Genomic DNA, 25861 nt, shown 5'->3' on the forward strand with positions numbered 1-25861 from the left:
AGTCCTAGTGAATTATGCTGCTTGAGCAGCCTTGTTGTTAGTCTCTCATGGATGAAGACTGAGGCACCTCCACCTTTTTTCCGCTCCAAGCAGTGGCTGGTTTAAAGGTGTGGAAGGCATTATAGCCTTGCACAGCTGGACTACTCTCTGCTACCCAGATGTCAACATCTCCCAGAGTGAGGAGAGCTTGTAGAGAGGGGTCCTAACATTGATCAGCAATGCATTCATGTTTCTTTTGTTTGTTTCATTATGTTGGTAGTTTTGATCTGGTTAGCATTGCCCAAAAAAGCCACTATAGTAGTGGAGAAGGTCTTGTCCAATTTATGAAAACTTAGAAGGAACAGGGGTAGGCCATTCTCGGTGAAGCAGTGAGGTCTATTGCACATATCCTTCCAGGCTGTCAAATATTGAACCCGTTTGGAATGACACCAACAACTAAACCAATTATTAAAGTCAATAATTTTTTCTTTATATAGTGGCATAATTCTTGGAGAAGGTAGAATGCTGCTCAGTGCTAGGCTCATACCTGCTTGGAACACATAATCTGAGAACGCCATCATATTTCTCTTCATATAATCCAACACAGTATATCTCAAGTCATACTCTGTCAACCTGTGCCGCATATTCTGTGTGATAGTCAGTGTGTGCCAAACATTTTCTTTGGTACTCTGTTAACCAGTGATGCACATTCTGTGTGGTACTCTGTCAACCTGTGCCACACATTCTGTATGGTACTCTGCTAACATGTGCTACACATTCTGTGTGGTACTCTGTTAAACTGTGCCACATATTCTGTGTGATACACTGATAACCTGTGCTGCACATTCTGTGTGGTACTCAGTCAACCTGTGCTACATATTCTGTGTGGTACTCTGCCAACCTGTGCCACACATTCTGTGTGGTACTCTGTTAACCTGTGTCACACATTCTGTGTGTTACTCTGTTAACCTGTGCTACACATTCTGTGTGGTACTCTGTTAACCTGTGCTACACATTCATTGTGGTACTTTGTTAACCTGTGCTGCATATTCTGTGTGGTACTCAGTAAACCTGTGCTGCATATTCTGTGTGGTACTCAGTAAACCTGTGCCACACATTCTGTGTGGTACTCTGTTAACCTGTGCCACACATTCTGTGTGGTACTCTGTTAACCTGTGCTACACATTCTGTGTGGTACTCTGTTAACCTGCGCTACACATTCATTGTGGTACTCTGTTAACCTGTGCTGCATATTCTGTGTGGTACTCAGTAAATCTGTGCCACACATTCTGTGTGGTACTCTGTCAACCTGTGCCACACATTCTGTATGGTACTCTGCTAACATGTGCTACACATTCTGTGTGGTACTCTGTTAAACTGTGCCACATATTCTGTGTGATACACTGATAACCTGTGCTGCACATTCTGTGTGGTACTCAGTCAACCTGTGCTACACATTCTGTGTGGTACTTTGTCAACCTGTGCCACACATTCTGTGTGGTACTCTGTTAACCTGTGTCACACATTCTGTGTGTTACTCTGTTAACCTGTGCTACACATTCTGTGTGGTACTCTGTTAACCTGTGCTACACATTCATTGTGGTACTCTGTTAACCTGTGCTGCATATTCTGTGTGGTACTCAGTAAACCTGTGCCAAACATTCTGTGTGGTACTCTGTCAACCTGTGCCACACATTCTGTATGGTACTCTGCTAACATGCTACACATTCTATGTGGTACTCTGTTAACCTGTGCTGCATATTCTTTGTGGTACTCAGTCAGTCTGTGCCACATATTCTGTGTGGTACTCTATCAACCTGTGCCACATTTTATGTGTTGTAGTCCGTTAACCTGTGCTGCATATTCTGTGTGGTACTCAGTCAACCTGTGCCACACATTGTCTGTGGTACTTTGTTAACCTGTGCCATATATTCTGCATGGTGCTCAGTCAACCTGTGCAACACATTCTGTGTGGAACTCTAATAAACTGTGCTGCATATTCTGTGTGGTACACTTTTAACCTGTGCCACACATCATCTGTGGTAATCTGTTAACCTGTACCACATAATCTGAGCGGTACTCAGTCAACCTGTGCCACACATTCTGTGGTATTCTGTTAACCTGTGCCACATATTCTGTGTGGTGGTGTGTCAACCTGTGCCACACATTCTGTGTGGTAGTCAGTCAACCTGTGCCACACCCTGTATCTCCCCTTTTTGTCTGTCCTGTCACTCCATTTCTTTCCCATTTATAAATAAACTTGGTTTGCACTTTGCTGAATATCCCTTAAATGATCTGTCAGCTGTGCTCATTTTGCACAGTTGCAGCTGTTCAATGCATATGCCAATGTGCACTTTGATGAGCATGCTGCATAAATGCATGTGCACTGGGGTCATCTGACCTACCATAGCAGAGTCTACATATTTATGATGCAGCTGTCTTTTCCATGAGTGCATGGCTTATCCGTGTAGTGCCATCTGCTGCAGATCTATGCTACGTCAACACATTGCATACCAATCTGTGCTGAAACAGGTTACACAGTGCTAGCTACACTGTTTGTTGCAGCATTTTTGCATTATTGTTCTTTCTGAATCCCAGGATTTATCTTATTAATGGAACTCCATTGGGTTTATTAGGGTACTTAGGATTTGGCAATATGTTTTCAGATGGTATGGTGAAAGAATGGTTACAAGTCATATTTTTTCTTTTAGTCAGGGATTAAATCCCACAAAAATGGGAATTGTATGTAATGACAATAAAGGATGTGGTTTGTACTCTTGAATACCTTTCTATGGTTAGCTTCTTTAAATATGTATAAAATGTTCAATGAGGAAAGGGGTATTTGGAGAGAAATTATGTTAAAGAAAAATCATTTGTTTGGGAATATTTAAAATTGAGAAAAGAAAAAAAAGAAAACGGTGGCTAATGATGTAGAAATGATACAAAAGAAGAAAGGTTTGATGAAATTACTTTGCATTTTGAAGCAAAAAGTCATTTATTGTATAAGAGTATAATGGATAGTTAGTTTTGGATATAATATACACTTATTTTAGTTAAATGCCTGAGAAGGTCTGGAAGAAAAACGAAAGGTACTTACAAAAGACACATTTTGTATAGTGATATATTTGAATAGATTAATTTTTAGAAGGTTATTCTTGAATGAATTATTAATAAAGAGAAACATGAAATAAGAAAAAAAGAATGCTTATGTAACAGGGAGGGGTATTCATTTGAGGAGACTATTACTAGCTTTCCAAAACACTTTTTGCATCATGGTGAGTGATTGTACATGAACAGCAGCCGTAAGAAGGGCAAAGTGATTCAGAGACACACCGAGGGCAACAGTGGGAACCTGATGAATTTCATGGCCTATAAAGCATGCAGATGGTGGTATACTGACATGTTTATGAGCTAGACTATTACAATGGTACATGTGAATGCAAATTAAGTTCAACAACATGTCAAAGAGATTCAGAGATGTATATTGCTGTGCACTGTGATATGCTAGCTCTGGAAAATCCTATAATTACAGTAGATGGACTGAGAAAATAAGTATGTGGTGGGTGCAACTCAAGTAACTCTACACATACAACAGTCTGCACTCACTGCCAGTCATCATGGTGTTGCACATCATCACCCTGTGCTATCAATCTGCACTTATACAACAGTCTGCACTCACTGCCAGTCATCATGGTGTTGCACATCATCACCCTGTGTAATCAATCTGCACTTATACAACAGTCTGCACTCACTGCCAGTCATCATGGCGTTGCACATTATCACCCAGTGTAATCAATCTGCACTTATACAACAGTCTGCACTCACTGCCAGTCGTCATGGTGTTGCACATCATCACCCTGTGTAATCAATCTGCACTTATACAACAGTCTGCACTCACTGCCAGTCATCATGATGTTGCACATCATCACCCTGTGTAATCGATCTGCACTTATACAACAGTCTGCACTCACTGCCAGTCGTCATGCTGTTGCACATCATCACCCTGTGTAATCAATCTGTACTTATACAACAGTCTGCACTCACTACCAGTTGTCATGGTGTTGCACATCATCACCCTGTGTAATCAATCTGCACTTATACAACAGTCTGCACTCACTGCCAGTCGTCACGGTGTTGCACATCATCACCCTGTGTAATCAATCTGCACTTATACAACAGTCTGCACTCACTGCCAGTCGTCATGGTGTTGCACAGCATCACCCTGTGTAATCAATCTGCACTTATACAACAGTCTGCACTCACTGCCAGTCATCATGGTTTGCACAGCATCACCCTGTGTAATCAATCTGCACTTATACAACAGTCTGCACTCACTGCCAGTCATCATGGTGTTGCACAGCATCACCCTGTGTAATCAATCTGCACTTATACAACAGTCTGCACTCACTGCCAGTCGTCATGGTGTTGCACATCATCACCCTGTGTAATCAATCTGCACTTATACAACAGTCTGCACTCACTGCCAGTCGTCATGGTGTTGCACATTATCACCCTGTGCAATCAATCTGCACTGATACAACAGTCTGCACTCACTGCCAGTCATCATGGTGTTGCACATCATCACCCTGTGTAAACAATCTGCACTTAACATATCATAGGTTCATAGGATCATAGGTGTGTACTAGGCTAATGGCCCTGGAGCCTTTACAAGCCTAGCCCATAGAAGTGCCCTGGCATCTTGCTGCCCAATGTTAGTTCCCAGTGCCTCTATCAAGTAGATCCATTGGAGTGATCCCCAGGGTGAACATTCTATTTCCCATCCACTCATCAAGATTTCTCTTGAAGAGGGCCAATGAGGTGCTCTGCTTGATATGTATGGGAAATCTATTCCAGAGCATGGGTAGTCTCTGGGTTATGAACCTGTCCCTCCAGCATGTTCTGTTGATTGTGGTAATGAGGTTGAAGGTGTGGAGGGATTGGGATTTCTTTAGATACATAATAGATGTAATAATAATAATAATAATAACAACAATAATAATATAATAAACGTAGCATTTCTAACAGAGCTGGGTCAGACATGGCTTTGTAAGTCAAACAACTTAGTAGATGATATGAGACAGAGAATAGCTGGAGTTTTTTGAGTCTGTCCATGTAGAATGTGTTTAAGGCCTAGGATCCTCTTCGTGAGGTACTTTTGTGGCCTTTCCAGTTGTTGCATGTGTCTAGTGAGGTACATGGCAAATGGAGTATTATACTCGATGACTGGCCTAATGAGGGAAGAGTAGAGAGAGATGATGACCTCTTTTTTCCTGGATGCAAAACCCTTGGTAATGAGATGTGCCACATAGAAGGACTTTCTGACCACAGTGGCAATGTGGTGGTCGAAGGAGAGGTTGCTGTTAACCTGTGTCCCCATATCTCTTATAATGCCTTCATTGTTCAGTGGGCTCCCATTGATGTGGTAATTAGTGGGAACTGAGTTTTTCCCAAAGGGGATGATGACGCATTTTTTGGCATTAAGCTTAAAGCCATGGTTCTGACACCAGTCAGTGGTCTCAGTCAGGCCTTTCTGTAGGATGTCTACATCTCTTAGGGAGTTAATAATGGCTCTTAGCTTGCAGTTGTCTGCAAACTTGGTCAGCCAGAGTCCCTCCGTGTTGGCCTGGACTTCTGAGAAGTAGAAGCCAAGCAGGAGAGGACCCAGGACCGATCCCTGTGGGACTCCACTCGTGACTGGTCGACAGTCTGACTTGGAGTCCGCTACTTTCACACTGTGGGTTCTATCTCCCTCCGTGACACTGAAATTATGGACCACTACATTGTGGGCAGTAGCACCATGTAGGAGCTGGCCCAGATGTGTCACCATCATATGCAGATTCACGGATGTATGGAGTGTACCTATCTCTGGCGATACCAAATAATGTGTGGCTCTGAGACTAATATCCATAGGGAAATTTAGTGACTATGGGGGACACACAGTTGGTGTATCTAACACACTTCTCTCAAGGATACTCCATCAGTTCCTTGATGCCACTCTTCAGCATGAGGGTAGTATATGTGGTTTCCACGTGCCACAGAGCAGAGATGCAACACTGTGTGGAATTTTTTATGACATAGCCCATTTCCCTAAGGTACTGGGGGTCTTAGACTCCACCCACATTGCAATAAATGTCCACTCGGGAAGCAAGGAAGAAAGTATATCAATCATAAGGAATTCAAGTTTATAAACTGTAAGGTGATCTGTAATGCACAGGGTACAATATACATTGTATCTGAAGACCACCCAGGCAGTGCCCATCACCCCCACATATTACACACCTGTGACTTGTATGGGGAATTTGTGTGTGGTGATTTTACTCTGGGGCAGCTTATTGGTGAAACTGGATATGCCCTGGAACCATAGTTAAAGACACCTATCAGAAATCTTCAGGCTGTGGCAGGTTATGGCTACAAGTATGCACTGTCCCAGACTTGTGTCATTAGTGAATATGTGTTTGGCCTACTGAAGGCCTGCTTCTTGTGTCTGAATATATCTAGGGTTTCCTTGCTGTATGTCTCAGTCACATAAGAGTAATATCTTTCCGTCTGTAAAATGTGTGCACAAGCAGTTACAGCAGGATGATGACATTCAGAAAGAGGAAGTTTCAGACTCAGCTGGAAAGTAACTGACTGCAGGGAGCAGTCTTTGAAGGAGGAGGTGCCTGATGCAGAGCCTGTGGAGGAGCTGGCTGCAGGGGGAGGAGCCTGTGAAAGAGGAGGTGCCTGATGCAGAGCCTGTGGAGGAGCTGGCAGCAGGGGGAGGAACCTGTAAAGGACAAGGCGCTTTATGCAGAGCCTGTAGAGGAACTGGCTGTATGAGAGGAGCCTGTGAAGAACTACATGCCTAATGCAGAGCTTGTGGAGGAGCTGGGTGCAGGGGAGGAGCCTGTAAAGGAGGAGGTGCCTGATACAGAACCTGTGGAGGAGTGGGCTGAAGGGTAGAAGCCTGTAAAGGAGGGTGTCCTTCATGAGGAGCCTGTTGCAGAGCCTGCTTCAGGAGAGGACTATGCCAGATAACAGTAGGTGCAGTATGCCATAGCAGTGACAGGTTCATAACTATAGGCCAGAGTAAAGCATTATACAAAAAGAGATGTGTGCAAACCTTCACTCCAGATGTGGTCTGATATGCATAGAAAGGTCACACTGTGCATCAAACACAAGCTACCCAAGTAACAATGTACGAGCATAAGGCAGAGCTCTCATCATATGCAGAGGAGTGTGGGCCACTATGTCAAGTGTTATCAAGGGGCAGTTGTGTGTTGCTTAGTGTAGTTGACCATTTTGTTGTACTGTGTGTTAGACCTGTGAAAGATGGCTGAGAGACAGAGGAAGAGTAGCCAGGGAGGGGGTGCTGCTACCATTGGTGTGTGTGTGTGTGTGTGTGTGTGTGTGTGTGTGTGTGTGTGTGTGTGTGTGTGTGTGTGTGTGTGTGTTTATAGAAGTTTGACGGAGTGTTTACTAGACACAACTCAGCAGATGTTTTACCACTGTAGTGGATCTTATACAGGTTCAGTTCACTTACAGTAGACATGTGCTCAGAATGTACACATCCCTGTCCATGCCATTAATTAACTCTTGACAAATGTTTCGGCGACATGGACATGAATGTCAGAATGCACTTCGCTCAACACTTGATGTTGGTATGAAGGTAGTGCAACTTTGTGTGTCTGACTTTGGCTTTATCCTTCCACAGCAATCTTTACCTCCAGAGATGGAAGTGGGCCAGCTATAGTAAGTGTGCCTTCCATAATGTCTGGCTGCACAGAGACACCTACTTTGGGCAAACTCCCTGCACCACATGTCCATGATATTGCAGATGCAGCCTGTGCACTTCCTCAGCTCATCATGCAGGCCTTGTGCTATCCTTATGAACTCTGCAATGACTGTGGTGGGGTCAGCATGTTCTTGTATTTTAGCCCTGCACATACACTGGGTTTCTCTCATTGACCAATCTAGCTCATGTGGTGGACAGTACCCATGACATGAACAGCCACCAGCATAATGTTCACCCATGTCTTCCATTCATTCAGCAGAACTTGCAGCAAATAATGGAGAGTGTTCTGCAGGTGAAGAAATCTCTTCACAGGTAGATCTGTTTGTGTCATCCTGTCCTTGTGTGTCTTCCTGTGTTTGTGGGGTGAGTTTCACAGTTGCAGAAGCTACATCAGCAGAGTGGGGTGGAGATGTGAACACAATATTGCCATGCCCACCACTGGCATTGTGACTCCTGGCCATTGCTGGGATTTGGCTACCATCATCATCTTCATCAGAGCTGAAAAATTCTTCAGAATCATGAAGCTGTATACCCTGATGACACTGCACCTGGAACCCCCCCCCCCCCAAAAAAAAAAAAAAAACTGAATCTCAGTGAATGAAAAAATGCTACCTAATATAGTAGTGTGTCTGGTGGTCACTGCACCTGCAACCCTGATGTTACTGTAAAAAGAAGCAGATATACTTGTGAAAAATATTAATTAGTATTTCAGATACTTATCGGTGCAAGTCATATTCAGCTGGGGCATCTCCGACAGGTACTCAGGGTGGTGAGCCGAGCTTGACACCATGAACCAGGGCTCCACTGTGGATGACAGAATTGCCCATATTCCTGTGCAGAGATGCAAGGAACTTCAGTGTTTCTGCTAAAGGTGGTTCAGCCAGCAAGCTGCCTTCCATTGCTCTCTACTCTTGAGCCATGGGAACATCTCAACTTTAACAGCACTTATCATGTCAGTGGCTGGGTCTATATTAGAACATCAAAGTTTCAAAACTTCGAATGTTCTAATATCGACTCCTATTCAGCGAAAGCTGAAAATATCGAAGCAACAGAAAACCTAATTTTTTCCTAGGGAAAGAATTTGGTTGTCCGTTTCTGTTGCTTCGGTATTTTCAGCGCTGTGGTGGAACATTACGGGTCAGGTTCAGGTAAATGTATGATTGAGTGTAGGTTAGGTTAGTTAGGGTTAGGGTGCAGGTTAGGTATGTGTGCGATTGTGTGGACGTGAGGGTTAGGGTGGGTTAGGTGAGTTAGGGTTAGGGCGTGGGTTAGGTATGTGTGCAATTGTGTGGACGTGAGGGTTAGGGCAGGTTAGGTGAGTTAGGGTTAGGGCGCAGGTCAGGTAAGTGTGTGATTGTGTGGACGTGAGGGTTAGGGTGGGTAGGTGAGTTAGGGTTAGGTCACGGGTGAGGTGAGTGTGTGATAGTGATGGACCTTAGGGTTAGGGTTTGGGTTAAGGTAAGTGGATAGTTAGTGGTGTGTGTATAGTTTAGTGTAGAGTTAGGTGTATGATTTTAGGTGTAAGTGTGTGGATTGCTGTTTGTTTGGTGTACTTGTGTTGTGTGTATTGTGAAAAAATTTGCTGTTCTGTATGTTCGATGCTTTCAGCTTTCGCTGAATAGGGGTCGATATTAGAACATTCAAAGTTTTGAAACTTCGATGTTCTAATATAGACCCTCAGTGGCCTTATGTCTCACTTGACTGCACATCCAGTTCTGGCCACAGAAAGTATTAATGTAGTTAATCAGACATCACCAAGCACAATCATGAAAATGCTGCTCAGATTTGTCATGGCCGATCATCTTTTGACCATGGAGATGGCTGGCCTGTAGTACGATCTAATTCTGTGTATAGTTTATATGTCATCAGAAGGCAAGTTATTGGTCTATAATTTTTAGGGTAGCTTGCAGGTTCACTCTTAAGTAAGAGCATTGTTTTTCCTGTTGTTAGCCAGGTTGGTGTCTCTTCTGGGTGCGCATATAAATAGTTCTTACTCATGGCTAAATCTTCATGCAAAGATGTTAATACTTTTAACCAGAAGTTAGGTACTGCATCTGGGCCTGGGGTTTTCCAATTAGAGGCTTTTCTTAATTTTATTTCAATCTCTCTAGCTGTTACTTCATCCCATTTCATATCCTGTACCTTTAGATGTCTTATTCTTTCTTTTACTTCTTGTATCCATTTAGCATTTTTGTTATGTTCCACAGGATCTTCATAGATACTTCTCCAAATTGTATGTATTTCTTCTTTTTTTTGGTGGTCTTTCAATTCCTTTTACCTTATTTCCCAATTCTCTATAAAACCTTTTTGGGTCATCACTAAATTGCTTATTTTGCACTTTCCCTTTATAGTTATCTTCGTATCTTCTAAGTTTTTCTGCCTGTGCTGACAGTTTTAGTTTGTTATTTGCGATAGTGCATGACAGATCCTGGTCTGTTCTAATACTGCACGTTGCTTTTATCACATCTGTCTTTCTTAGTATTTTTGTTGATCTGTTCTCTTTTCTATAGTCTTCTAACAGCGACACTTCTTGTCTTAATTGCTTTATAACTTTCTCTATTCGATATTTCCATGATGGTATTCGGTTTCTCCCCTGCCTTTCCCTCACTACCCTGTGTTCTTGTGGTAGAACTTTATCAGTTATTAATTTAGCTGCACAGTAGTGTATCCTGTTTACTTATGTTATATCGCATGGATTTCTATGAACAGTACTAATTACTGAGTTCATTTGTTGTATCAGACTTCTGACTTTTTGGGTTTTATTAACCTTCTGCATTTTAATTATTTAATTGATCTTGATATATCTGTCCATGTCTATTAAAGTCAAGCAATTCATCTATTAGCTCAATTTCTTTTACAATGAGGGCACATCCCTTGTTTTCCAGTTCCTGTGGGCATTCTATAGAAGGTTCTATAGCATCTTCCTGTGACACATTCTCATCAATTTCATCCTGTGCCGTCCGTTGCTCTATCATATGGGAACTCACTGGCCTATCACTCCTCAATATTGACTGCATCAGAGTTTCCACAGTTTCCTGCTCCTTCCCTTGCTGTCTAGCTTCAAGTGAATATTTATACTAGTTTCCTGTGGAAGGCTCCAAAACATCTTCATATGGTACCTGACCTATTGCTTCCTGTTCCACTGGTTTCCCCTTAATTTGGATATCCATTACTCTATCCTGTTGTGGTGGTTTCTGAATTAGATGTTCTACACTAAATCCTTCGCTTTGCAGGTACTCCATAACCTCAGTTTCTATTTCTTTATCTTTCCATTACTAATCTCCTTTTCTACTTTTCCTCTTTGTCTTCTTATTTTTTGTATTGCAAAGTTTTCCATGTCCAGATTCGTTTGCCTGTGTTTCTCTTCAAATATCTTTGGTGCTGCTCTTTTTGTATCTGTTAGTTTTGCTTTCTCCTTTGCATAAATATTACACCATATTAAATCTCTTTTTCTTTCACATGTCCATATTTCTTTTTCAGATGTTTCCTGCTCTTCCTGTTTCTCCCTGCTTTGGGGACTTACTCTATCCTGCTGTGATGTGAGTTTATATTATATCCACAAAGAGGCGTTCCATCAAATGTCTCTCCATCGACCCTTAAACAGCGAAATCACAAAATGGCGAATGTTCACATCAGCGATTTCTTTCCCTGGGAAAGAAATCCCTTGGCCATCCCTGTTAGTTTTCCATTTTCCCCACTGTAGTGCGATCTCAGAGTTGGTATATTTAGTTGGGGGGTGGGGTGCACAGCAGGAGCAACCCGCCACTTTATGTTTGTAGTGATGTGTTTTCTGTTTTGAGGGCAAGCAATTTCTTTCACAGGGAAAGAAATCGCTGATGTGAATGTTCACCATTTTGTGCTTTCTCTGTTTAGGGGTTGATGAAGAGGGGTTCAATGGAGCACGTCTTTGAGAATATAATATAGACCCTGTGATGTAACCTGTATTAGACCTTCTACATCAAGTCCTTCACTTCGGAGGCACGTCATAACTTCAACTTCTATTTTTTTAACTTCCACTTTACTAATCTTCTTTTCTACCTTCTATCTTTGTGATATTATTTTTTTATTGTGAAATTTTTCATATCTGGATGCCTTTGCCTGTATTTCTCTTCAAATATCTTTGGGGCTTCCTTCTTTACATTGATTAATTTGTCTTTCTCCTTTGCATAAATATTGCACCAGATCAAATTTCTCTTTCTTTCTCATGTTCATATTTCTTTTTTATACTTTTCAAATATCTCTTGATTTTCTTGTTTATATTTTTGCACTTCCTCAGATGCATCTTTTTCCAAAAAGATCAAGGTTTCTTGATCTATATACTGTTTTTCACAGATCTGTTTTATTAATGAACACAAGTTTTCATTTGAAGCTTCTGACAGTTTTTCTTGCAGAAGCATTTTTCTTTCCTTTAATTTCTCTCTTAATCGTTTTGTATATCTTGGGTCTGGAAATTCTGGGCTATTGCATAATATTAACAATACATAATTTGTTTCTTATTCTTAAGTCCACTTTACTAAGAGTGAGGTAGAGATGGTTGCAGTGCTGCAGGGCAGACATGAGGAAGTTCACTGTACATGGGAATGGTACAGACCATGGACAGTGCAATGATGATCCTCTTGAGGAGCATGGTTACTCACACAGCTTCCATTTCAGGCTGTATCCACACACTAGAGGAGACTTGCCAGACACACATTGCTAACAGGGCTGTACATGACTGAGGGAGGGTTTGCATATGTGGTGGATGAGTAGGCCAGATACCATGTGTGTACCAACAAAATGCTACAAGAATGCACATGGAATCAACCATGAATAAGCCAGTTTGCTGTCATTAGATTTGGACATCACAGGGTAGGACTTATGAGTCGAGGTCTAGAGCCTGCAGCAGTGCTTGGTCAGTGTCCCGAACCCGCCCTGCATCTATTAAATCTCATCGTCATAGCAACTCAGCATGAAGCTCATGTACAATCAGTCATGATTTGTGTGTCCAACCCAGACACTATTATTAGGTGATATTGTGTATAATACCTTTCAAATTTTACACAGCGTTACTTACAGTAATGCATACCTCAACCAATAGCAACCTCAAGAAATGGCAGAAGGAAGTACACCCAGTAAAAAATGACCTGTGTTTAGGAAGTGACAACATTTGCACTTAGCTACTGGCTGGAAAAAAAGTCAGGAAAAAAATGAAAGGTAAAGAAGGAGGATTACACCTGTTGTATAAGAAAAATCATAGCACTGAGATTTGACTTAGCAACTGAAAGTACCTTCATTGCCACGGTACATTTCTTGAGCATGTATAAATACAGTACTTCAAATCCTCTGCCCCTCCCCACTGCTGATCTAACTAGCATTATACCACTGGTCACTAAACACTGAAAATGATGATGGCTGTGACCATATAAACTTTACATCTGTTTATGACGTGTGTGACTTCACCATGCGCCACTTGGTATAGACCACAGTTAATACTTTATTCACTAAGTTTTATTTTTGTACCTTTACAATCTCATGAACCAAACACTTGCCTGCCAGAGGGGGTGCCATGCTGCTGTCATCTGGTCACTATTACTATCATCATTGGTGGGACAAGCAATAGAGGAGACTGCATGACCACCATCAGTCACTACTTGTAGCAGCTGTGCACCAGATAGACACATAATTGTGTTATAATCAAGTTATAATCATTCTACATGCAGTAGCAGGAACATACTGAAGGGCCAATCCTGATTTGTCCAAGCAGATAAAATTGGCTTTGAGCATGCCAAACACCTGCTCAATGATTATCTATGTGTAGGACAGGGCAGGATTGAAATGCTCCTCTGTATCTCTGCCTGGGTTAGAGATGTGTTATTAGCAAGGATTCAAATCAGTAGCCTTCACTGACTGGAAAACATAACATGGAGGAGGCACATTAAAAATGGGTGGTTAGCTAGTAAAACTTTAGTCACTATGTAGAGAACTATCGATAGAGATAAAGTTATCTATTGTGCACTTACCAACTAGGATACCGTGCGGCATCATACTGTGTAGGAAGTAGCGGCACTGTGAACTTGTGTGCCGTATGTGGAAATCATGGATAATGCCAGGATGGTTAGCTAATGCATTGGTGATACAGACCAGTGTATTAAATGGCTTCTTATTGTAATTCCAAGACTCATAAGTGAGAGCTCTGGAATTACAAAAAAGTCTGAAAATACAGGAGAACAGCAAATGTTGAACATCACTGTTCTCCTTTAAAGCTGTTTCTTGAAGGGGCCATGTGCCCCTTGCACCTCTGATTTGGGAGCAAGCCCCCCCAGCATACACTGAACTTATATGTACCAACTCTGAAATCACCATATCTCAGAGAAAAAGGAATATTATTAGAAATGTAAGTCCATACAGTTATTCATCTTGCTATTCTGAGACTTGCATTAACAAGTCTCAGAATATCAAATGATTACAGCATGTCACGCTGACAGTTGACAAAATGGTAACCCTTCCTACTTGGATGCCCTGCCCCAGTGCAGATGAGGCCCTAACAGCCACATGGGTGCAATCTATTGCACCTAGAACCTCAAGAAAGTATACCATTCCACTGAAGGCACACATATTAGCTCCAATGTGCTCATCCACATGGGTCAAGAGTATATCGAGGGACGGCTGCAATATCTTCAACAGAAGCCTGTAAGATATCCCGAGTGCCTCCTGTTTCTGAAAGAGCCTTGTGGTAACTATAATGAGGACTATAGATGCCTCTGTGTCCAGTCTGTGAGCTGTACATTTCACCAAAGCCCTTATAATCTTCCTCTCTGCTCTAAATTTCTTAAACAATTATTCCTCTGCAAAGCTGAAATGTGTATTTCCTTGCCTGTATCTCTTCCTCTGAGGCCTCCATATGCTGCTTATTGCACTGGGTTTGTGGTACAACAGCAGTAGGCAAACAGCTTACTACAGCAACACTAGCAGCAAAACTGAGCAAACCTGTTGATGGCAAGGAGTCGGCAAGAGGTACGGTTTCAATTACTTATGAGGTAAGTGTACACTTCGCACTTGTGTAGCAAATTGTGATTTTGAGTCACAGTAACAAAAACATGAATGAAGTCTTATTTACATAGTTAAGTCACATCTTTTTCTCAGATTTCTCATTTACGTCTTATTATGTAATCATTTGCCTGCAAAGTTATTTTCCTACCATTGTACATAAGTGCAGATTATGTCTTAGCATCATATCTCACCTGTGCAATGCATATACCCACTACACATTTGTGTACTGACTATGAATACATTCTGCATTCTTTGAAGTTCTGCCAGAATTAAATTACCAATGTTTAAAAGCTTAGAAAGTAACAAGTGAATAATAAGATTGTAATTATATGAAATGTTTTGTAATAGCTTTGCAACTAGTTTACTATCTATCAGGTTAAAATGAAAGGAATCACAGCAAGTGATGTGTGCAGTTGTGACATGGGTGTTATAATAGGGAAAGTAATGAACAGCAATGATATGTATTAGGAGGTGAGGACGTGTATGTTTGCTTTTAACTTACTTTAGGAAAAAAATTGTAAGAATTCAAGTGTTTAATGACTTGGCAGAACTTCTTTGAATGTCATAGAAACTGAACTAGAAATTTCTGTAATAATGACTTTAGTTTTGTTTGTTTAAATTCTTACTTCCATTTTAAATGAATAGAATGTATTTATGTGTATTATTAGTAATAATTATACCTAAATGTAACTTCTGTTCTGCTCATACTGAGACCAGGTTAAGGTTGAAAAAGGTTTGTGGGCAAATTCAATTACCCAGATATCAAACTAAAATAAATAAATATCTTCATCTGTCTGTCTAGCCCAGGCCTGATCTGATTGCTTCAGCAGATTTTTAAGTTCAGAGGTTAACCAGGGTGGCTTGTTGCCTTGGATTCTCTTTTTTCTGATTAGAAATAGCCTGTTGTATATATGGAGTACAAGGCTGGAAAAAGTACTGAGAGCTTAAATAGGATCTGAACTGTGATAAACTGGAGTCTAGTATATACTTTCCAGTTCAAGTAGTAGTGTGTCTGAGATGTGTGCTATATGCTGCAATAGCAATGTTTGTCTGACATGTCTGCTACAGGTTGTAATAGCACTGATTGTCTCAGATGTCTGCCAGGGTTATAGTACCAGTGCTTGAATCAGAAATATGCTATAGGTTGTAATAGTGGTGTTTTGTGTCAGATGTCTGTTATAGGTTATAACAGATATGTTTGTCTGAGATATCTGTACAGGTTGTAATAGAAGTATTTGTCTGACATACCTGCTACAAGTTGTAATAGCATTGTTTGTTTCAGATGTCTGCCACAGGTTATAGCTCCAATACTTGAATCAGAAGTCTCCTATAGGTTGTAATCATGGTGTTTTGTTCCACGTTTGTTATAGGTTGTAATAGATGTGTTTGAGATGTCTCCTATAGGTTGTAAAAGCAGTGTGTGTCTGAGATGTCTGCTGTAGGTTGTAATAGCAGTGTTTGTCTGAGATGTCTGCTGTAGGTTGTAATAGCAGTGTTTGCTTGAGATGTCCACAATAGGAAGTAATAACAGTATTTATCTGAGGTATCTGCTACAGATTGTAATAGTGATGTTTTTCTTAGATGTCTGCTAAAGACTGTAATAATGGTGCTTGTCTGAAATGTCTGATAAAGAATGTAATAATGGGTCTTGTCTGAGATGTCTGTGCAGGTTGTAATAGAATTGTTTGTCTCAATTGTCTGCTTTAGGTTGTAGTACCAGTGTTTTGAATAACTTGTCTCAGTATATTGCGGGAAGCCATGTGTGATTCTGCTTTTTACTCCTTAACAAATTATATTTCCAGATTTTATTAATTTCCAGTTTTTATTCTGACAAATTGTATTCAAAATGTGTTTACTATACTTCTGATTTATTCTCAGCTGCATATCATTTACCAGAAACTTCTATAATTCATTTTTACTGTATGTTAATATGTCTGTATGGAGCTTTTCTTCCCGGGCCTCTGCTGAAAATGGGCTTGATCTCAGTCAGACTAATCCGGTTAACAAATCCCCCTTTTCATTATTTACTGAACTCATTTTTTTATTGGTGCAGCCATGAGTAAACAAGTGCAAAATAACCTAAATGTATGATATACATGTGATCAAACTTAGCTTCAATTGACATAGTACTGTGGAAAAAGGTATTACAGTTTTACTCTTGGTAAAAGAGTAATTTCATACACATTAGAATAACATTTGATTTTAGCTTAGAAAGAATGTTTTTGCATGACACTAACTGGAATGCTATTCTGAATTAATTATCTCTCATTATTACAGACATCAGTGACAGTGGAAGCTGCAAAGAAGCAAGCAGGTCAAGCACATGGCAGAAGGGAGAAGCAAAAGTAGGTCTCTGGATTTCATCATCATGTATCTTCTGGGTCATGTCATTTGAAGAGAAGTGGAATTACTGAAGTAAAAGAATTTTATTTATGTAAAAAACATTGAAGTATTTTTGTTTTAGTATTACTAAAAACTATATAATTAGCCCTTACAACAAATTTTCCTCTAGAGCTGCCAGAACTGTACAGAAGTCGAGAATATGATGGCATTTAGAATATGATAAACTGTAGATAGCGGTGCAGACACATATGCGTCCTCCATTTGTGGATTCTGACTTCTTTCAGATATTTCTTTTTTTTTTTTTTGTTATAGATGATGTTACCAGTCTTGATTTATATGTATCTTTACAAAGAGTTTTAAGTTTTTTTGTGCCTCTTCTGTATATAACTGCAGTGTAATGAAATCTGTATTTACTCCCTTTTGCTTGTTGACTTCAATACCTCATCAGTTACTTTTCTCTGCTGCTACCCTCCCTGCTAATGATGTTGAGCCTCCGTTAAGTGGCCTTTACAGTATCAGACCAGAATTAATTCCAAATGCCTCCCTTCACATTCTCTATCTTCAATAGAGCACTTCCTTAGCCAATCAGTCTGTTTTTCTTTGATTTAGTGTTTGTATATCGCACCCACATTCTGTCTATCCTCCAACACTGTTAAGAGGCAGTATGTAATGAGACTGATTTTAAATCTTCTTATTAAGAATTATACTGTTTGGGCACTGGGCTAGCATGAGATCTGAGCAACAGCCTTTTACTTCAGCTCTGTCTATTCAAGTTACTTTTGACAGGAATTTTTAAAAAAATACTATTCTAATAGTGGAAATTTTTATATCATTGGATTCTTTATATAGTATACTAGGATAGTATTAAAACGTTTCTTTTGATACTCTTAATTTTCTTGTCAAATCAGTGGTAAGAAGTTCTTTCTCATCAGTCAACATGAGCTTCACAAAAACTTCACATACTGACATAACTTTTAAAAAGGATTTGCAATCTTTGTTAACTAATATCCAAGAGTTAACTTCCAAAATAGACAGATTGGATATGAAATTGCATACTTTTAAAGAAAAATCTTCAAAGCAGATGGGCATTCTTCATGAGGACATGCAGCAACGAAAACAACTAATTTCAGGGATAAAAACAGCATTAAATGACATGGAAACTCAGATACAGGAAGGTGAGCACAACATAGAATTTCTTTTAAAGCAAAATACATTACTTCAAACAAAAATAGATGACATTGAAAACAGGTCCCGTCATAATAATGTAAGAATATTTGGCTTACCTGAGAATATAGAAAATAATAACATGGAGAAATTTCTGACATCTTGGATACCTGAAGTTTTAGATCTTCCTGAAGCTCTATCATATGGAATTGAGAGAGCGCACAGGTCATTGGTTTCATCAAAAAGTAGTAAAACTAACTCAACAAGATCTGTAATTGTCAAATTTTTATCTTCTCATGACAAAGAAGTTGTCTTTGGTTGGTACTAGGCTATCAGCCCTAGGGCCTATACAAGCCTAGCCATAACAATTCCCTGGCTATTTCTTCCCATGCTATTTACTTCCCTGGGCCCCTGTCTAGCAGGGCAACTGACATGATCCCTGGGGTGAATTTCCTTTCTCCCATCCAATCGTCAAGGTTTCTTTTGAAGAGGGCCAAAGAGGCACTCTGCTTGACATGTATGGGCAATCTATTCCAGAGTCTGGAGAGTCTCTGGGTCAGGAACCTATCCCTCCAGCATGTTTTGTTTATTGTGATGACAAGGTTTAGATCCCTGGAGCGTGTGGCTCTGAGGGATTGGGATTTCTTTAAGTGTAGCATGTCCAACAGCTCTGGGTTTGACATGGCCTTGTATGTTAAGCAGAGATCGCCTCTGAGTAGACGATATGCGACAGAGTATAGCTGAAGTTTTTTAAGGTGGTCAGCATAGGGAATCTGCTTTAGGCCTGTGATTCTTTTAGTGAGGTATTTCTGCAGCTTTTCCAGTTGTTGCAGATGTCTTGAGAGGTACATACCAAACGGGGCGTTGTATTCTATAATGGGTCTAATGAGGGATGAGTACATTGATACAATGACCTCCTTTTTTCTGGATGAAAAGCCCTTAGTGATGAGGTGTGCCACATAGAAGGATTTCCTGACTGTTGTGACAATGTGGTTATCGAAGGTGAGACCACTGTCCACCTGTGTCCCTAAGTCTCTTATCACACTTTCAGTGTTTAGTGTACTGCCACCTATATGGTAATTCATGGATACATGTTTTTTCCCAAAGGGGATAACTATACATTTCTTGGCATTGAGCTTGAGCCCATGGCTCTGGCACCAAGCATTTGTTTCTGTAAGGCCCTTTTGTAGAGGATCCACATCATTTGGGGATTCAATAATGGCTCCCAGTTTGCAGTCATCTGAGAACTTTGTTATCCAGAGTCTCTTAGTGTTGGCCTGTACTTCAGAGAAGTAGATGCCAAACAAGAGTGGTCCCAGGACTGAACCCTGAGGTACTCCACTTGTCACTTGTCTGGAGCTGGATTTGGAGTCGGCTGCTTTTACAGTGTGGGTTCTATCAGTAAGCCAGTTAGCAACCCATTGGGTGACGTAGGGATTAATGCCCAGCTTAGTAAGTTTATCTATGATTCCAGAGTGGGGGATGGTGTCAAAGGCCTTGGCAAGGTCTAGATAGGCTGTGTGGACCACCTTACCCTTGTCCATGGCTCTGGAGACTGATTCGAAGAAGTCAATCAGGTTCAGGAGACAAGATCGGCCCTTCACGAAACCAAACTGGGTGGGGTCCAGTGTTTGAAGGTTGCCAATGTCTTTGTTTATAAGTTCCATGATAATACACTCCATGGCCTTGCAGATAAGGCTTGTCAGACTGATGGGACCATAGTTTCCGGGATCCAAGGTGGATCCCCCCTTGTGGAGTGGGATAACTGTAGCTCTGCACCACTCAGTGGGCACGAAACCTGAGGTGAGGCTATGATTAAACATGAGACTTAGGTGAGGTGCCAATTCATTTTGTAGTTCATGTAGTACACAGTCCGGGATGTCATCTGGTCCCATGGATGCTGTATTCTTAGCTTTGGAGAGTGCGTTTTTTATCTGTGTGGCCATTATTACCGGAATTTGGCAATCTTCTGGTATTGAGATGGGCCATTTAGGGGGTGAGAGGGGGGTGAAATTGGCACTGAATCGATCTGCCAGGATATTGGCAATATCCTTGGGATCAGTATATTTAATGCCATTCTGTTTTAGCTCAGAGCAGATCTGAGCATTGCCATTTAGATTCTTGACATAGTTATAGAATGCCTTGTGGTTGTCTTTGGAATCTTTGGCAATTTTATTTTTGTAACTAGCTTTGGAGGATTTTATGAGGGATCTCAGTTTCTTACTGAGGCTGGTAAGGGAGAGTTTTGCATCCTGGGATTTTCCTCTTTTCTGCATCAGTTTCTTCCTTTTGTTGTAAAGTTTGTTTATGGCAGGGGACCACCAGATTGGCTTCCTTTTTTTGGACGAGAGCATCTTGGTTTTATTTGGGATGGCACGATTCATGCATGAGTGGATGTGCTCATACAGTGCCTTAGTGTAGGATTCAGCAGTTGAACTTTCAGTTCCCGTCTGCATGGGTGTCATGAAGTTTGTCACTTCTGACTTGAGTAGCATGAAGTTGGCTTTGGAGAAGTTTTTTATGGAGGTTTCCTTACTGGGGGGTGGGGGTGGGATGTGGATGTTAAGGGTGATTAGCTTATGGTCAGACCTGACTAAGGATGGGGTGACCATAGGTGTGGAGCATCAATTTCCCATGTTGGTAATGACCAGGTCTAGGATATTGGAGCCCCTGGTGCGACTATAGATTAGTTGATCCAGGGTGTTGGAATTTATGAATTCCAAGAACCGTTGGGCAAAGGTGTTGGTACATGAGTAGTTTTCCCAGTTAATGGCAGGGTAGTTAAAATCACCCAGTATTAGGGTGTTTGGTTCTATCTTAATATTTTCCAGTATGTTTAGAAAGGTGTAGTGAGAATCTTGGGGTATGGTGGGGGATCTGTAGCAAGCTACAATTTGGATTGCAGTCTTACCTAGTGTTAGTTGCACCTGGAGAATTTCAGACGCATTGTGTTGGGCAACTAGCCTGGTGGTGTGAATATCCTTGGTGAATATTGAAACTCCTCCACCTTTAATGTTTCGGTCCTGGTTTGGTGGCAGAAAAGTGTGGTAAGGGTTGTAGCCTGGTATTGCAGGGGTGCCCTCTGGAACCTTGAACCAGGTCTCAGTTACTGCACAGATATCGATGTTCTCCATTTTTAGGAGTGCCTCGAGTGAGAGAGTCCCTAAAACTGCTTGGTCTAAAGCTCCAATCAAAATAAAAGACAGTTTGATACACTTTGACAATGACTATTCTTCTTTGGTATTATCTAAAAGAAAAGTTTTTTTACCACTGATAAGAGAACTAAAGAAAAATCAAATAAAAACACAACTATTATTCCCTGCTAGACTAAAAATCTTTCATCAAAATATTACAAATATATTTGAAGACGTAGAGTCTACCTTCTCTTACATTAAAACAAACAAAATAATAGCAAAAGTTGAAGATATGGAATGGATAAATACTAGAACAAAAAGACTTGCTAAAAATGGAACATGAATTAGTACAGAACGAAAGAAAAAACATAAGAAATGACTATTTATCTTCACAACATACAAAACTAATAATATCTGAACTAGATACAAAATAAACCCAGAAGTTAGGGAGAAAGAAATTGAGACAATTGGTAAGTTATTATTTAAACAACTTCCTTTTCTTGCTACATTGTACATGTTACAAAATAGTCTTTAATTTCCTTGTTTAAAATGAACATCAAGTAGTACTATTGCATTATTTATTTAATTGAAAGGATGTTTGTTATTTCATAAAGTCTCTAGAGTAGTTTGTTGATTTCATCTTTTGGTTATTGTGGAAAGTTATGGTGTTGTGAAGCTTGTTTTTGTAGCATGACAAAGGCAAATGCTAACTGATGTTGTTTGGCAGTGATATAAGAATGCCGTTTGAATGAATGGATGTTTCTTTGATGTTTTTTATTTGTGGGATATGCTGCAGCGTGTGGTGACTATGGATGGTGGAGGCGTTGTTTACTATATGTTTTGTGGAATATGTAGGGCAGAGATGGTTGCCGTTAGTGACATTGTAGTTTATAGGCTTTTGGTCTTGTTTCATGAAACGCTTATCATGTTCAGGGATCGTTGAGATAGTAGTTGTTTATGACCTTGTATAATTAGAAGTGTTTGTGTTTTGTAATAAGTTTTGGTTACCCTCACTTATTTTGCAATTGGGTTGTGTTTAGTGGTTTGGAGGTGGTGCAAATGGATATAATATGGAAAGTTTTAGTGAGGGATGTTTTGAACGTAAAGTACTATGGTGGCGTGGTTCTGTTTTTTTTTTTTTTTTTTTCCTCTCTGCCTTTCTTTTCAGGATACCAGGTCTGTATGCGATGGGTAAGGCTCGAGCTGCTCAGAAGCTTCAATTTAAAATGTATACTTACATTTCCCGCTGAGATAATCTCGTGTGTTAATCTGACCTAATGAGACTCACGATCAGACAAGAGAAGCCTTTTCAGATATAACTGTTTCCTCTTGCTCTTGATGCTTGAATCCTGACATAACAGATTGAACCTTGAACTGGTGAGATTACAACAGTCGCATAGAACTTTCAGATGCATCTAATAAAACGGGATCACCTTCACTACTTTTATTATAGATCTGAGAGAAGAAGTTTAAAGCCATTAAATTACTTTTTCTCATACCCTTGAAAATGAAACGTTTTAAGAAAAGAGACTGCGGGAAATGAACAGAAAAGTGTGAATAGTGAACATTAACTTACACCAGGATATGAAAGGCTGATTACCACTATCGTTATTAGTATCTTTATTAATTTTATTAATATTCACATAGTAAGTTTCTAAAAGTGTCTTTAAAGGTTTATGCAATCATTATGATTCTGTTGAGAAGCAGGTTTAGATTATCTCATTCCTTACTCACACACACATACATACACACACACACACACACACACACACACACACACACACACACACACACACACACACACACACACACACATGCAGACACACATACACACGCACACACACACATACACTCACATATATATGAAGCGAAGATTGGCTTCAGTTATGTAGGTGTATCCTACTACTATAATTGGTTCAGTATTAATATGTCTCTCTGAAATCATCATCCCAATACTGCAGTCAAGAAAAGCTTGAACTTTAAAGTTACTTATATTTAAGAATAATTCAGCAAGATGTGCTTTTGATATTCAATACTTTTTACTTGACTGCACTTTATTGGTACCCTTTGCAACACAAAAATGTCCTCAATAATTGTAATTTTGTAAAGATTGATTCTTGCTTACAAATAATATGTACATTTTTTATATCATAAAAATGTAAATATAAATATATCAGTTATTTTAGTTTTATTGCAGTAAATACTTCTAAAGAGTTTTCATGTTATGAAGTACGTTGGAACTGTTATATTTGATTAATAGTTATAAGAACAATGATAAGTTAAACAGTTAAGACACTAAGGTAAATAATATTATAATAGAATATATAAATATTATATATTCATACACTGGTTTACCAAAGTCAATCTACTTATATATCTACAATATATTTTGGAACAAATGGATATTAGATTACTGTTTTATGGATTGAAGTTTGTTATTATACTAAAACAAATTGAAGCTGTCATTTGACATATATCATTTAGTAATATTCCAAATGAATGATTATGATTATATTTTACTTTTTCTTATACAGTTCAGATGAAATATATTTAATGTATAGATATTCATAGGTTCATAGGTTCATAGGTTGGTACTAGGCTATCAGCCCTAGGGCCTATACAAGCCTAGCCATAACAATTCCCTGGCTATTTCTTCCCACACTATTTACTTCCCTGGACCCCTGTCTATTAATATTTTATCTTGTTTATGTAATTCTTATGTACTAATAGTATACTAATATGGTGTTTTCATATGAAGCCGTATTAATTCTATCTAAGTATATATCTCTTATTAGACAGTTGCTGAATGTTGTGTCTTTCGGCTTTTCCTGGTTAGAGGTCACCACAGCGGAACTCCGGTCCGCTAATGATTGGCAGTGGATTTTTACGTGCCGAGTTGCCAGCCCTGACGCACAACCTTCAACGAAGGCACGCCCATTCATGCATGTCTCCAGACAAAAGACGCTCTAACTGGGAATTGAACAGGACAACGTCTTACTGTGAGGCGACAATGCTACCGCAGCACCACTACCACAGTAGACAGTTGCTGAATAGAGGTTGTCAGAAGGTTAATTTGAATGATAGTATGTCACTCAAATTGGGAGTTTTATACTCCAGGTGGGTTCTAAGGGGTTATAATGTTTGTGAATATTATTATCAGAGTTTTATAACATTTATTCTTTTGACATTCTCAAACACTGATAAAGAAATAAATAATATTTCACTTTCATCTCTATTAGACATTAAGCATAATCAATTATACAGTTTTCTACTTTTAGTAATAATAAATTAATTTGGTTAATAACTTTCTTATATTCTCTATATTCATTGAAATGAACTCATTAAGAGGTATTTCTCTAAACATAAATGAACTAAACAATCCTAGAAAGAGGGATAATTTATTTAAATTCATCAAACTACATAAATCTCAATTAATATTTCTACAAGAGACACATTTACTAAATGAAGATATAGTCAGACTAAATAATAAATCATATAAAGTACTAGTAAGTTCAGAACACACTCAAAAAAAAAAAAAGAAGGAGTTGCAATACTATGGAACAATTCTTTGCCAAGTCCAAAAATAATTCACACATTTAGAGATGATAAAGGAATGTTTTGTCTTGTTTCAATTGAATTAAATAAGAAGATTTATACGTTAGTAAATATATATTGGATCCCAGGAATAGTAACAGCATTTAGACTTTATTATACAATTATCTAAAGGGAACATAATACTGGCAGGAGATTTCAACTGTATTCTGGACAACAAAGATTCAACTTCAAGTAATAAGAGAAAAATCACACCATCAGTTAAAAAAATAAAGGAATTCTCAGACATATATTTATTAAAAGATATAAGTAATTTTGAAAATCCCAATTCTTTATTATATACTTTTTTCCCACAGACATAATACATTTTCTAAGATTGAGTTTTTTCTCTAATAACTTAATAGATTTCTTAATAGATACCAAAATAATTACATGTCCAATTTCAGATCATAATCCCATCCTATTTGAAATTACAATTAATAGTAATTACGGTACCCAAATAAGAAGAATACAAGCTTATATAACAAAATTAAAAGAAATTTAAAGAATTTATAGATTTAGAAACTCTGATCTTTATGGACACTAATAAGACTAATTAAACCAGTGAAATCTATATATGGGATGCTCTTGAGGCTTATCTTTATGGAAGAACTCTTAATTGGTTTTATAAAAAAAAAGAAAGGTTGGGATGAACAACTACTTGACATGCAAAATAAATTAGATATATTAAAACAGAATCAAGAGAGAGATTTAGATAAAAATGAAAAAAAGGAAATAAATGCACTAAACAATAAGTATCTAGAGATATTAAATCATAAAACTATGATCGCTTTGGAAAAAATTTAATTTATACAATTTTCCACTAATTCACTGTCACTCAACATGT

At 39.2% G+C, this 25861-nt stretch overlaps 1 protein-coding gene across 1 annotated transcript in view; it reads left to right on the forward strand.

Annotated features, from left to right (window-relative positions):
- Window positions 1-25861, forward strand: part of LOC122803631 (coiled-coil domain-containing protein 169-like) — a 404533-nt gene that overhangs the window by 236603 nt on the left and 142069 nt on the right. Inside the window, exon 7 of the mRNA XM_044073370.1 lies at window positions 17060-17127. Coding sequence (XP_043929305.1) covers window positions 17060-17127 — 68 coding nt within the window. The remainder of the gene's footprint in view (window positions 1-17059; window positions 17128-25861) is intronic.

The sequence above is a fragment of the Protopterus annectens genome, chromosome 5.part1 (assembly GCF_019279795.1).
Source record: "Protopterus annectens isolate FY-2018-M chromosome 5.part1, PAN1.0, whole genome shotgun sequence".
In the NCBI taxonomy this organism is placed as follows: Eukaryota; Metazoa; Chordata; order Ceratodontiformes; family Protopteridae; genus Protopterus; species Protopterus annectens.